Raw genomic sequence first — 12,774 nt, 5'->3', positions numbered from 1 at the left:
AAAGATACTGCCTTGACGGTGAATTGCTTGAGCCCAGGAGTTCGAGACCAGTGTGGGCAACATGGCAAAAACCTGTCTCTACAAAAAATACAAAAAATAGCCAGATATGGTAGCATGGGCCTGTAGTCCCAGCTACCTGAGAGGCTGAGGTGGGAGGATCACCTGAGCTCAGGAGGTTGAGGCTGCAGTGAGCCATGATTGCGCCACTGCACTCCAGCCTGAACAACAGAGTGAGACCCTGCCTGACAGCAAACCCAAAACCAAAACCCCCAAACTGAAAATACTGTCTAGAAAACATGGTCCTTGAAAACCATGGCCATACATTTAGGTGTAAAAGAGGATTAGAAGTGACTCATATAATAATGCCTTCAGCGTAAGCTCTCACGGTACAAATTTAATCTTGTAGAAACTTCCGGGGACAATAAAATTTCAATGATTTATTTCCATGTTTAGATAAAAGGGCTGATGACAGGTCATGGCACACTGTACAGAAGAGGTTGGTTGGGGAAAGGGGCAACAAATTATGAGACCTTCTTGAGTGAGCTAAGGATCTGGGAAAGGGAAAGGATAGAAGAAAAAGTATCCAGGTTAAATTTTAAGAAGAGGAGGCTACACAGTTCTTGATGGTGTATGCGATGTATTCCAAAAAGAAGCCCTCAAAAGAATTCTATTTCTCCACAGCCTTTCATTATGGAATGTGAAATAGGTTCCCACAGTGCTCCACAGGGGTGTCTATTGCAGAGAGGAAGTCTATGTATTTGTACACTTGTGGATATCAAAGGTTTTTCATAGCTAGTTGGGTGATATTTCCATATTACTTGCAGTCACAGCAGCTACAGTTTTCCTCCATATTTTCTTTTAAAGGATAGTTTGCTTTTATCTTCCAGTGTGTACAATAACGTTTGGATCAAAGTCAACAGTCAGGAATGGAAACTAAATGTAACGAATATTTCATATTATACTGAAATAGGCTACTTGCTGACTTTAAGAGGTTTTTTCATTATTTCATCTAAAAAGGTATTTCATGTGTTGCAGCAATAGCGATTTTGCCTTATTTTTATTTTTATTTCTTAATTTTCCTCTCTTCTATTTTAATGCTGAAATAATATCATTCATTTTGGAAAAAATTCCGATAGGGAGAAGTGATCTTATAATAAGAAGGGCCTTCAGTTTCATGCTCCTTTTGCACCCTCCCCCACCCCCAAACATTCTCCACCTTATGGGGTGCTCCCAGCTCTTTCGCCCTTTGGCTTGAGTTCAGCCACAGAAAGCCCTGGAGGGCGGAGAGTGAGGTTGAGGCATTTCTCCTCCTCTCCTAGGACAGTCTGGACACGGGTTCTAGCTGCATTCATCTATGACTGTGACCCTCAGCCCAGCTCCAGCTCTCACTGGATTCTGAGAGCACTGCTTCTTGTGCCTGCTGCCCTTCAAGCCTAGGTGGTGGTTAATTCCTATTGTCCCTACTCCTGGGGTGCCTCAGTGCTTCTTGTTGGTTCCTTTAACCCTACTTCGCTTCTGTCAATAATTCCTTCATAAATTCTCTTCAGTGGCCACTGCTCATGCCTGTAATCCCAACACTTTGGGAGGCTGAGGGAGGAGGATTGCTTGAGGCCAGGAATTTGAGACCAGCCTGGGCAACATAGTGAGACTCTCTCTCTAAAAATAAAAAAAAAATGAAGTAAACAGATTACAAAAAAAATCAGCCAGGCATGGTGGTATCCCAACTAGCAGTGAGCCATGATTGTGCCACTGCACTCCAGCCTAGGCAACAGAGCAAGACTGTCTCAAATAAATAAATAAATAAATAAAGTAAACAAACATAAGTTCTCTTCCAAGTCCTAGCTGAGTGTGCCTTCAATTTCCTGCTAGAGCCCTGACCGATGCAGCCTCCCTTTGCTACCTCCTCTGCAAGTATGTGTTCTGTAGTGGGAGAAACACCAGCCTGGCAATTGGTAAATGAATTTTAGTCCCTATTGATGCACTTGATAATTTTGTGACCGAGGACAAATGAAAATCAAACTCTAAGTTCACTGACACCAAGGACTGTGTTTATTTTGCTCTCTACAGTATCCTTTTGGCTGGAACACAGTAGATATTCAATAAATAAACGAATGAACAAAGGGGCCCGTTTAATGTATTAGTATTAAGGGCTGGGCATAGTGGCTCATGTCTGTAATCCCAGCACTTTGGGAGGCCAGGGTGCGTGGATTACCTGAGGCCAGGAGTTCTAGACCAACCTGGGCAACATGGCAAAACCCCATCTTTACTAAAAAATACAAAAAATATTAGGTGGGCATGGTGGTGCATGCCTGTAGTTCCAGCTACTTGGGAGGCTGAGGCATGAGAATCACTTGAACCTGAGAGGTGGAGGTTGCAGTGAGCCAAGATCATGCCACTGCACTTCAGCCTGGGTGCCAGAGCAAGACTCCATCTCAAAAAAAATTTTCATATATATATATATACATAAATAAAATTTTTGTATATATTGTATATATGTCATATATAATTTATATATAAAATATGTATAAATAGAGAATTTTGCAATTTAATTGGTGAGAGGAACTATGGATCTATGTACATGTGGAGATATGAATGTGTGTATGTATGCAGCTCCTTAGTTTCATAAGGTTCCAAGGCACTAGTCACCACTGGAGGATTATAGATCTTTAGCTGGCCTGAAAATGTAGAGTGACACAGCATATATATGGCCCTCATTTTAAAATGAGAAATTTTAAAAATGAGAAATTTGGAATCACTAGACCAGACGATCCTGTCCAGGTATAATGAGACTGTTATTTTATGAAGAATGAGCAGAATGTGGCTTACTCCAGAAGGGGCATACAACCAGATTGCCACCGAACTACACGCAACTCTTGCCCAGGGAAGGATCAGGGCTCATCAGGAGGCTGGCCAGTGGCTTCGTTACTATGGCAGCTCCGCTCCCTGGCTCATAAGGCATCCACTGGAGGATTTGCTATTGTCACATCAAAGGGTAACTCTGTAGTGACCGTAATAGGAAGCTGAGGGCTGCTTATCTCCTGCAGCCAAAAAGACACAGAAGGGAAGGACCTGTCATTTCTGAGTTCTTCGTCATATTCCCAGTTTTCAGCATCATTTAGGTGTAAAATCCTGGCTTTCACAAAGGCATATACTTTCTGAAAATGGGAAAATCCAAATGAGAGAGACAGAATGGGCCACAGACCAGAACTCTCCCTGAAAATGACATGCCAATTCTCACTTCCATGTCTGCCAGCCTTCCTTCCTGCCTGTCTGCCTTCCTCCTTTGCAGCAGACCATTTCTGAACATCTGCGTTTCCACTGAGCACTGTGCTAGGCACTGGGGATGCTGCTGTCAGCAAAGAGACACCGTCCTTGCCTTTGAGCCACTCCTAATGTCTGGGACATGCTGTCACTCTACATTTTCAGGCCCAGCTAATGATCTATAATCCTCGGGGTGGGGGGGGGGACTAGTGCCTTGGAACCTTGTGAAACTTAGGAGCTGCACACATACGCACATTCACATCTATACATGTACACAGATCCATAGTACCTCTCACTAATTAAATTGCACCATTCTCCATAGTAGACATTTAAAAAAATCTTATGCCTTTTAAAATATCCTCAGGGTTTAGCATTTAAGAAATGTTTATTGAGGATTATGATGACATTGATAAAATGGTAAGAATTTATAACAACATATGAATCCATTTTTCAACAGATTAATAAGACACTAGAAATGGCTTCGTGAGATGTTCTCAAAATGAAAAAAAAACCAAACAATTAAGTATTATTTCTACCTCTGTAAGAGAAAGTATGACTATAAAAACTACAAAGGGGTGCTTGATTAAACACTCGTACAAATGATGAAGCAGAAACCCTGCTTATGCCCCCTAATATTTTGAATGCTTCAGATAAAAGTCCCGCATTAAAAAACCCAATATAAATATATCTTTAAGTCTATTTAATTAAAAACAAGAGAAACATATGTGAAACCTAACACCTGTTTATTTAAAATTTTGGACATTTGGCTTATAGGAAAGAAAAAAAAAGTTGTTTTAAGGACACTTTCAATTATTCTAGAGCTCCATCTAGTGAAAAATATCTAATTTATTATTTTTCACAAACTCAGGGGCATAAAAATGGAAATAAAAATGCTTTATTTGCCTCATTTCATGCGTGTTCATTGTAGAGGAAGGTAGGCTTCTTTACAACAGTAGTTCAGGAAAAAAACAGTTCACCAAATTGGAAATAAAATATTATTCAATGAATCCCTATATTATAACTTTTTGCTCTCTCCAAAGAGTAAGCTTTGCTGTATGTAGTTTTTAACTGTAATCCAAAGAGATTGTTCTGATTTCAAAATCAAAGTGCTGACTTTAATCATCAAGGTGATGGTACACCTTTCTTTCAGAGGTGATCCAAAGAGTTACAGATGAATGTAAATGGCAGAACACACACCTGCAGAACCGCCTCTCTTTCTTCATCGGAGAGCCTTTTCATAGCTGCTTTCTTAAGGTTTTCCTGGATATAACGATCATATTCTTCTTGGGCTTTCTTTATTTCCTCATTTCGCTTACATATGTATTCAGGTGTGACACCATAATCCTAAGAAGATTTTACAGAAAAAAGCAATCAATATTTTGTATGCAATCTTATATATGTGTACATATCAACTGATGATGGGAGAAAAAGAAATGGTACAGGCTTAAAGCCTTTGCTCAAAACCCTGTAAATTGAAAAAATTCAGTGATCCCCCCCCCCCCCGCTCGTTGAGAGCTAGTAGATTCCTGCCTTTTAAAAAGAGTTGTTATTGGCCGTGCATGGTGCCTCACACCTGCAATGCCAGCACTTTGGGAGGCTGAGGGGAGTGGATCACTTGAGATCAGGAGTTTGAGACCAGCCTGGCTAGCATGGTGAAACTCCATCTCTACTAAAAATACAAAAATTAGCTGGGCATTGTGGCATGTACTGGTAGTCCCAGCTATTCAGGTGGCCGAAGCACGAAAATCTCTTGAATCTGGGAGGCGGAGGTTACAGTGAGCAAAGATGGCGCCACTGTGCTCCAGCCTGGGTGTCAGCGTGTGACTCCATCTCTAAATAAATAAATAAATAAGTAAATACATAAATAAATAAATGGAGTTGTTATTGCAGTTGCTTGTTTTTCCTTTTCTGAATGTTTCCCACGCCTGTTCTTGGCTGATACTTTACTCCTAAGAGTTGGCTTTTCTACCTTCTATGTTCTTCAGTTTTTACCTGAAACATCTTGAATATGATATTCAAGAGTTGGCTTTTCTACCTTCCACCTTCTACATGCTTCAGTTTTTACCTGAAATATCTTGAATATTTTGAAGTCTCTTTTTCGTGGTCTTGTTAAAGAAAAGACAAAATCTTCCAAAACATTATAAAAACATGCCCCCATCCTGTGCCTGTAAAAACTCCCCAAGACCCTAGCAGGCAGGCACACAAATGGCTGCACGTCGAGAGGAACACATCAATGGAAGAACATATAAATGAAGGCGGTCGAGAGGAGCATGCCAACATAAGAGCACACCGTTGGGCACTGGCAGGCTGGCAGGCCATCGACCAGTGGAACAACACAGAGTGTGGCCGGGGTGGTGGGAGGAGAGCCTGAGTCACAGAGCTGCCCAGCTCCAGGGAAAATCCATCTCCTTTCTGGCTCCCCAATCTGCTGAGAGCTACTTCCACTCAATAAAACCTTGCACTCATTCTCCAAGCCCACACGTGATCCAATTCTTCCAGTATACCAAGGCAAGAATCCTGGGATACAGAAAGTCCTTTGGAAGCCCTCTGCCCTTGTGATAAAACACAAGCCGCCTATGGACAGCTAAATTAAAAGAGCACACCCTGTAACACATGCCCGCTGGGGCTTCAGGAGCTGCAAACATTGACCCATAGACACTGCTGTGGAGTCAGAGCCCCACAACCTGCCCATCTGCATGCTCCCCCTAGAGGTCTAAGCAGTGGGGCACCGAAGAAGTGAGCCACAGCCCTATGGTACACCCTGCAAGGGGGATAAGACAACTTTTGCCGTTTCACAGCGACTGGCAGTGAAACCATCAGCTATGATTCTTTCAGCTTAGTAAATGCGTTTGATTTCACCATGTGTAGAAACAGGACTACTATGTATTCCTTCTTTAAAAAATATTTGAGAATGTACTTGGTGCTAGGTATACTAGTGAATAAAAAAGGCAAAGTTTCTGTCTTCAGGGAATTTGCATTCTATGGTGACAGAGACTCACCAAAAAATAGAGAATGAAATAATATGTATGTGTTCTGAAGTAAAATAAATAAGGATAGTGAGGGAAAAGAAAATACTAGGGGCTATTTTAGATAAATAAGGAGGTCGGGAAGGAACTCTCTGAAGAAGCAGCAGTTGGGAGGTATGGTAGTCATTAAAATTCTGACAAATATTCTGTTTTCCTTCCGGACACTTGGTAGGACAACACTTTCCTGTGTTGTCCTCATAAAGTAAGATGCAGCCATATGCCCCAAATTGCTCAGTGTCAGTGGAGATGACCTCTGCCACTTCTGGATAGAAGCCTTAAGAATTAGTGGATGACTTGCTGTGTCTTTTCCTGTCTGGTCTAGTGACAAGCAATGTTTAGATTTTTCTGGGTCCTGGAAGAAGGAAAAGAAGCAGAGCCTGTAATAACCCTCAAAGGGCATGTGCCGAAAGCAAACAATAACACTTTGTGGCTTTAAGTTACTGAAATTTGGGGGTTGTTTGTCATCACGGTGTAACTTAACCCATCCTGACTGAACAAGGGATAGAAATCCTAGATATAAATGTGTTCTGGAAGCTGCAGAGGACAACATAAATAGACTCTGGGAGCCCAGTATTCTGGTCAGTTGGTGCAGTGAGACAGGCCAGTCCACTTTGGAAAACACTGAGGGAAACACCTCATTACAGCTTAATACAATAATGGAGCTTCATCATGATGATTCTGCAGGATCACAAAAAGATTAAGTTATATTTGGCATACTCTGTTTAAGAAAGAGAATGACTGGGCACAGTGGCTCATGCCTGTAACCCCAGCACTTTGGGACAGCTAGGCAGGAGAATTGCTTGAGCCCAAAAGTTCAAGACCAGCCTGGGCAACATAGTGAGACTCCCATCTCTAAAAAAAATTAAATTACATTTTCTTTTAAAAAGAAAGGGAATGGCATGATACAGTTCAGAAAAAAAACTCACAAATGAGCAAAAGTGTCAATGATCTGAAATATTTCTATGGGCTGAATCACCGGAGGCTAATGCATACTGTTAATAAAATTGCATATATTATAATATTCACTCTTTGTTCTTTTATTAGGTGTCATATTTTGTGCCAAGTGCTCAATATACTTTATATTATTTAATCCTCACTACGACCCTGTGATAAATCCAATGGATTGTTGGAAATCACGGTTACTAAGTGGCAGAGTTACAATTTGAAATAATGTCTTTACTACTATTGCTAAATACCTCATGTGATCATCTATCCTTGCTTGTTTTCAGAAATCGTTTCTCATGGTATGAATGGCATATAATTCACTTGGAACTGAAACAGGAGTTCACTCATTTTATAAAAATATGACATTGACTTTAAAAGAATTTATTTACTATCTCACCTACCAATAATAGATCTTTAAAACTTAACTCTGATAAGGGAAAAGTAGGCCGGGCGTGGTGGCTCAAGCCTGTAATCCCAGCACTTTGGGAGGCCGAGACGGGCGAGACAGGCGGATCACGAGGTCAGGAGATCGAGACCATCCTGGCTAACCCGGTGAAACCCCGTCTCTACTAAAAAATACAAAAAAAAACTAGCCGGGCGTGGTGGCAGCACCTGTAGTCCCAGCTACTTGGGAGGCTGAGGCAGGAGAATGGCGTGAACCCGGGAGGCAGAGCTTGCAGTGAGCTGAGATCCGGCCACTGCACTCCAGCCTGGGTGACAGAGTGAGACTCTGTCTCAAAAAAAACCAAAAAACAAAAAACAAAAAACAACAAAAAAAAAGATAAGGGAAAAGTAAATTGAATAAGTCTTTCGTGAGCACTGATTGCTAGTCAGCAACACCAACAGGACATTATGTGCACCGTGCTTTCATGGCTTGGTAAACGAGCATAGACAGATCTGGTATTTTTCTGTTTCCAGGATGGATACTTCAAATTTCCTGTTGAAGTTAGAAAATGCAATAAAGTGGACAGCTTAGAGAGCAGTCAGAAGGAGGGGCAGAGTGTGTGGCAGGTGGTGGCATGACCATCAAAGACTTTCCATATAATCATGGAGAAAAAATGGATTGGAAGTGGCTTTAAGAGCCAGGAGAGTGAGTTTTTCACTTTTCCCTACCCTGTGGCGCAAGGAGTATAAACCAGTTTCCAGGGGCCACAGGAGGAGGAAGTACCTGGAGAAGCCTGAAGTAACTTTATTGGCTTATCCTGCAAACTCCTAGATTCCTGAGAAGACAGTGTCCTCTGAAAATAGCCTTGAGGGTCCTGTTTTGACTTTCATCTGGCATTGGATTCATCATGGTAGATCGTTAGACTCTTTAATTCAGGGCCCCTGTACATCACTATTGCAATTTCTTTTCTTTTGTTCTTTTATCTCTCTTCCTTTTTCCTTATCTCTCTCTTCCTTTTTCCTTCCGTCCTTTCCTTTCTCCCTACCTTCCTTCATTTCTTCTTGACGCAACTTATTATTTAGAATTTTGCACTCTTTTTGTTTGTTTGTTTTTTGACACAGAGTCTCGCCCTGTCACCCAGGCTGGAGTGCAGTGACATGACCTTGGCTCACTGTAACCCCTGCCTCCCGGGATCAAGCGATTCTCGTGCCTTAGCCACCCGAGTAGCTGGGAGTCCAGGCACATACCACCATGTCTAGCTAATTTTTGTACTTTTAGTAGAGACGGGGTGTCACCATGTTGCCCAGGATGGACTTGAACTCCCGACCTCGAGCAATCTGCCCAGCCTTCTAAAGTGCTGGGATTACAAGTGTGAACCACTATGCCCAGCCTGCATTCATATTTTGTGTATTTCAAGCACTTTTAAGCTTTATAAGTGTGCAAAATAAAGTAGGATTAAAAAAGATTTTTGTAAGCTTTTTTATTTTAAAGATCTGTATTTGGCTGGGCGCGGTGGCTTATGTCTGCAATCCCAGCACTTCCGGAGGCTGAGGTGGGTGGATCACTTGAGGTCAGGAGTCAAGCCCAGCCTGGCCAACATGGTGAAACCCCCTCTCTACTAAAAATACAAAAATTAACCAGGCCTGGTGGTGCATGCCTGTAATCTCAGCTACTTGGGAGGCTGAGAGAGGAGAATCACTCGAACCGGAAGCTGGAAGTTGCAGTGAGCTGAGATTGTATCATTGTACTCCAGCCTGGGAAACAGCGTGAGAATATGCCTCAAAAAAAAAAAATCTATATTTAAACTATAATGTTCACCAATGAAATTATACACCTTTTCAGATACAAATGAAGGACCCAAAACGACTAGATTATTGTACAGTACTTTCAAGTCTTCACCCAAAACCAAAACCAAAACCAAATAAATATATTCATGTTAAAATAGGAATGTGAATTATTTATACTACACTGATGAGATGGATGGCTCTAAAGCTGCACTCTGCTTCATTTTTCTTATTCAGCTGCCAAGTTACTGCAATTAATGACTAAATCTTAAGACCATCTGACAGCTTATTCCTTCTAGATTTACAGTAATGACTGCTTTTAGTGACATTTCCACCTAACCAAAAATATCTTTCAGAGAATGTTTATTAAAATTGTTAAATATATTGATAATCAAAATTAAGAAAAACAATAACTTTTATCTACTGAACTATACGGAATTGTTTACTATGAGTTCTTTGTAACTTTATCACATTAGATTTGGACCAAATACAGATTGCAGAAGAATGAGAATCAGCAACGTAGACAATGTGTCCAATGAGAGCACTAATCATGATAATATAGATGATCACCATGAACACCATATTTAAATTATTTGAATCTCAGCCCTCTCATTAATATACCACAAGGCTACCTTTTTATTGATGTACTTTGGAACCAGTCCTGAAGGCTCAACATCATGCTTGTCTCCTGTTCTTTTATCAACATAAATTGGTTTAGGCTTTTTAGCCACTCCCATGATGACACTGGCTGCATTTGTATTTATAAAATTTTTTTCACTCTGTATTCCCATGACGGGATGATCAGTCCTCAGTGGCACAGCAGGCTTTTTGGGCACGTTCCGATCAAACTTTTTTTCTGTTAAATGTAACATTTCTTTGTTAATATTAAACTACAAACACTGCTACTCAGTACTATTTCTAATATCCAGATATTTTACCACTTGTATATTTAAGTTTTAGTCATAATACATTTAAATATTTAAGATAGAAGTTCATACTTATCCTCAAACTCATTGACTTGTGGATATTAAATATGCACAGCTTTTTACCTGTCAATCATGTCTCAATAAAATAATTTTTTAAAAAGAAGAAAAGTCAGTAATTAAAATGGAAATAAATTAAGGGCAACATAATCAATTAGTATGTTGAGAAGGCCAGGCACGGTGGCTCATGCCTGTAATCCCAGCACTTTGGGAGGTTGAGGCGGGCAGATCACTTGAACTCAGGAGTTCGAGACCAGTCTTGGCAACATGGTGAAACCCCATCTGGCAAAAAAAGCCAGGCATGATGGTGTGCACCTGTAGTCCCAGGTACTCAGGAGGCTGAGGTGGGAGGATTGCTTCAGCCTGGGAGGCAGAGGTTGCAGTGCACCGAGATCGTGCCATTGTACTCCAGCCTGGGTGACAGAGTGACATTCTGTCTCAAAAAAGATCACATACACAAACACACACACACACACACACACGAACAGTATATAAATACATGGAAGAAGTATTTCTTGCTTATTGGCCATTTTTACACAGCCTCTTCAGCTTGATCATTCCCTTTGATCTATTTTGATATAGCCAAATGGTTTGCCACAATGCTAAAACATGAAATAATTTATTTTTAAGAACTGAAAGCAACAGCTATCTTGACAATGCCTTATTACAATTTTAACCCCATCACAATTACTAAGGACTGACTTTATTCATTTATGCATAATTTGACCTTTTTTAATGAGTTTGTATAACTTTTATTATCAGCAAAGCCAATACTTAATGTTAAGTCTATGAACTGGATTAGCCTCTTGTTAGGGGCTGAGTTATGTCCTCCTGGAATTCACATGTTGAAGCCCTAACCCCCAGTATCTCAGAATGTAACAGTATTTGTAGAAAGGGTCTTTAAAGAGGTAATTAAGTCAAGATGAGGTCATTAGGGAAGGCTCTGATCCAATATGACTGGTGTCCTTAGAAGAGGAAATTTGAACACAGACATACATATAAGGAAGAACATGTAAAGATACAGAGAAAAGATAACCATCTACAAGCCAATGAGAGATGCTTTAAAGAAATCAACCCTGCTGGGTGTGGTGTTGCATGCTTGCAGTCCCAGCTACTTGGGAGGCTGAGGTAGGAGGATTGCTTGAAACCAGGAGTGTGAGGCTGCAGTGTGCTTTCATCATGCCTGTGAAGAGCCACCACACACTCCGGCCTGTGCAACATAGACATCTCTAAAAATAAAAACAAAACAAAAAAATACCCCCAAAAAAGGAAAGCAAAAATCAACGAATCCTCTGACACCTTGATATTGGACTTCTAGTTCTCCAGAACTGTCCTCCAGAACTGTCATTGGACTGAGTTTTTAAAGCTCTTGCAAAACTCTGCATGTCTTCCTTTTTTTCTCTCTCTTTTTTTGAGACAAGGTCTCACTCTGTTACCCAGGCTGGAGTGCAGTGGTACAATCATAGCTCACTGCAGCCTCAACTTCCTGGGCTCAGGTGATCCTCCCACCTCAGCCTCCCATATAGCTGGGACCACAGATGTGCATCAGCACACCTAGCTAATTAAAAAAATTTTTTTATAGAGATAGGGTCTCACTTTGTTGCTCAGGCTGGTCTCATACTCCTGGGCTAAAGCAGTCCTCCTGTCTTGGCCTCCCAAAATGCTGGGATTGCACTCATGAGCCACTGTGCCCAGCCCTAACACCCTGAATTGATGAATTACTCTAAAGGTCAATGAAATTTTGGGTTTGCTTTTGCCTTACAATGTTTATAAAATGATAGGCTTCTTCCTTCATTTCTTATCTGACACAAAGGATTTATATATATATATATATATATAGAGAGAGAGAGAGAGAGAGAGAGTTGTGTTATATCATATGTTTAACCCTAGAGAGGCTATATGAGGACCCAAGGGATACCAGTGGTCCTAAGGCATTGAAAGCATCAAATTCCATTTTAAGATTTTCCTATATTCTCAAATGGTATTGTTGGTCATAGAATGCTGGACCACAACAGGCCAAGACTAGAGGAAGATACAAAAGAGACTTCTGAAGTCACGAATGAAGGATGAATGTTGTATTTTCACACTTGCTTCTTCCATCTTGCCATCTTGCCTGATAGTGCCCTTACCCTTTGTTATGAGATATGGGTTGAGAGAGGATTTGGGGACATTAAATACTGCCATAAAGAGAAGTAGTTTCACTTTTGTTAAAATGTACATCCCTAGCTGGGCTTGAGATGTTGCATTATTTCCTTGATGCCAGCAGACATAAAAAGCCAACATTTTGAAGAGACAGACTCGTTTCTTTCTGTCCTTTCCTTTTCTTTTTCTTTCCCTTCCCTTTCTCCTTCCTTCCTTCCTTCCTTCTTTCTTTTCTTTCCTTTTCTTTT

General features: G+C 40.8%; 1 protein-coding gene across 2 annotated transcripts in view; it reads right to left on the bottom strand.

The window, feature by feature from the left end:
* The window catches only part of ENKUR (enkurin, TRPC channel interacting protein), an 84,190-nt gene that overhangs the window by 4,001 nt on the left and 67,415 nt on the right, over positions 1–12,774 (bottom strand). For both annotated transcript variants that reach the window (XM_011963823.1, XM_011963822.1), the window contains exons 3-4: positions 10,034–10,257; positions 4,459–4,605 (exon numbers count right to left, since the gene is read on the bottom strand). In XM_011963823.1, the coding sequence (XP_011819213.1) occupies positions 4,459–4,605; positions 10,034–10,257 (371 nt within the window). The remainder of the gene's footprint in view (positions 1–4,458; positions 4,606–10,033; positions 10,258–12,774) is intronic.

Source organism: Colobus angolensis, unplaced genomic scaffold (assembly GCF_000951035.1).
Source record: "Colobus angolensis palliatus isolate OR3802 unplaced genomic scaffold, Cang.pa_1.0 Scaffold63, whole genome shotgun sequence".
NCBI classification, from domain to species: domain Eukaryota; kingdom Metazoa; phylum Chordata; class Mammalia; order Primates; family Cercopithecidae; genus Colobus; species Colobus angolensis.
Note: the sequence above shows the minus strand (reverse complement) of the source record. Positions and strands in the feature narration are given on the sequence as shown.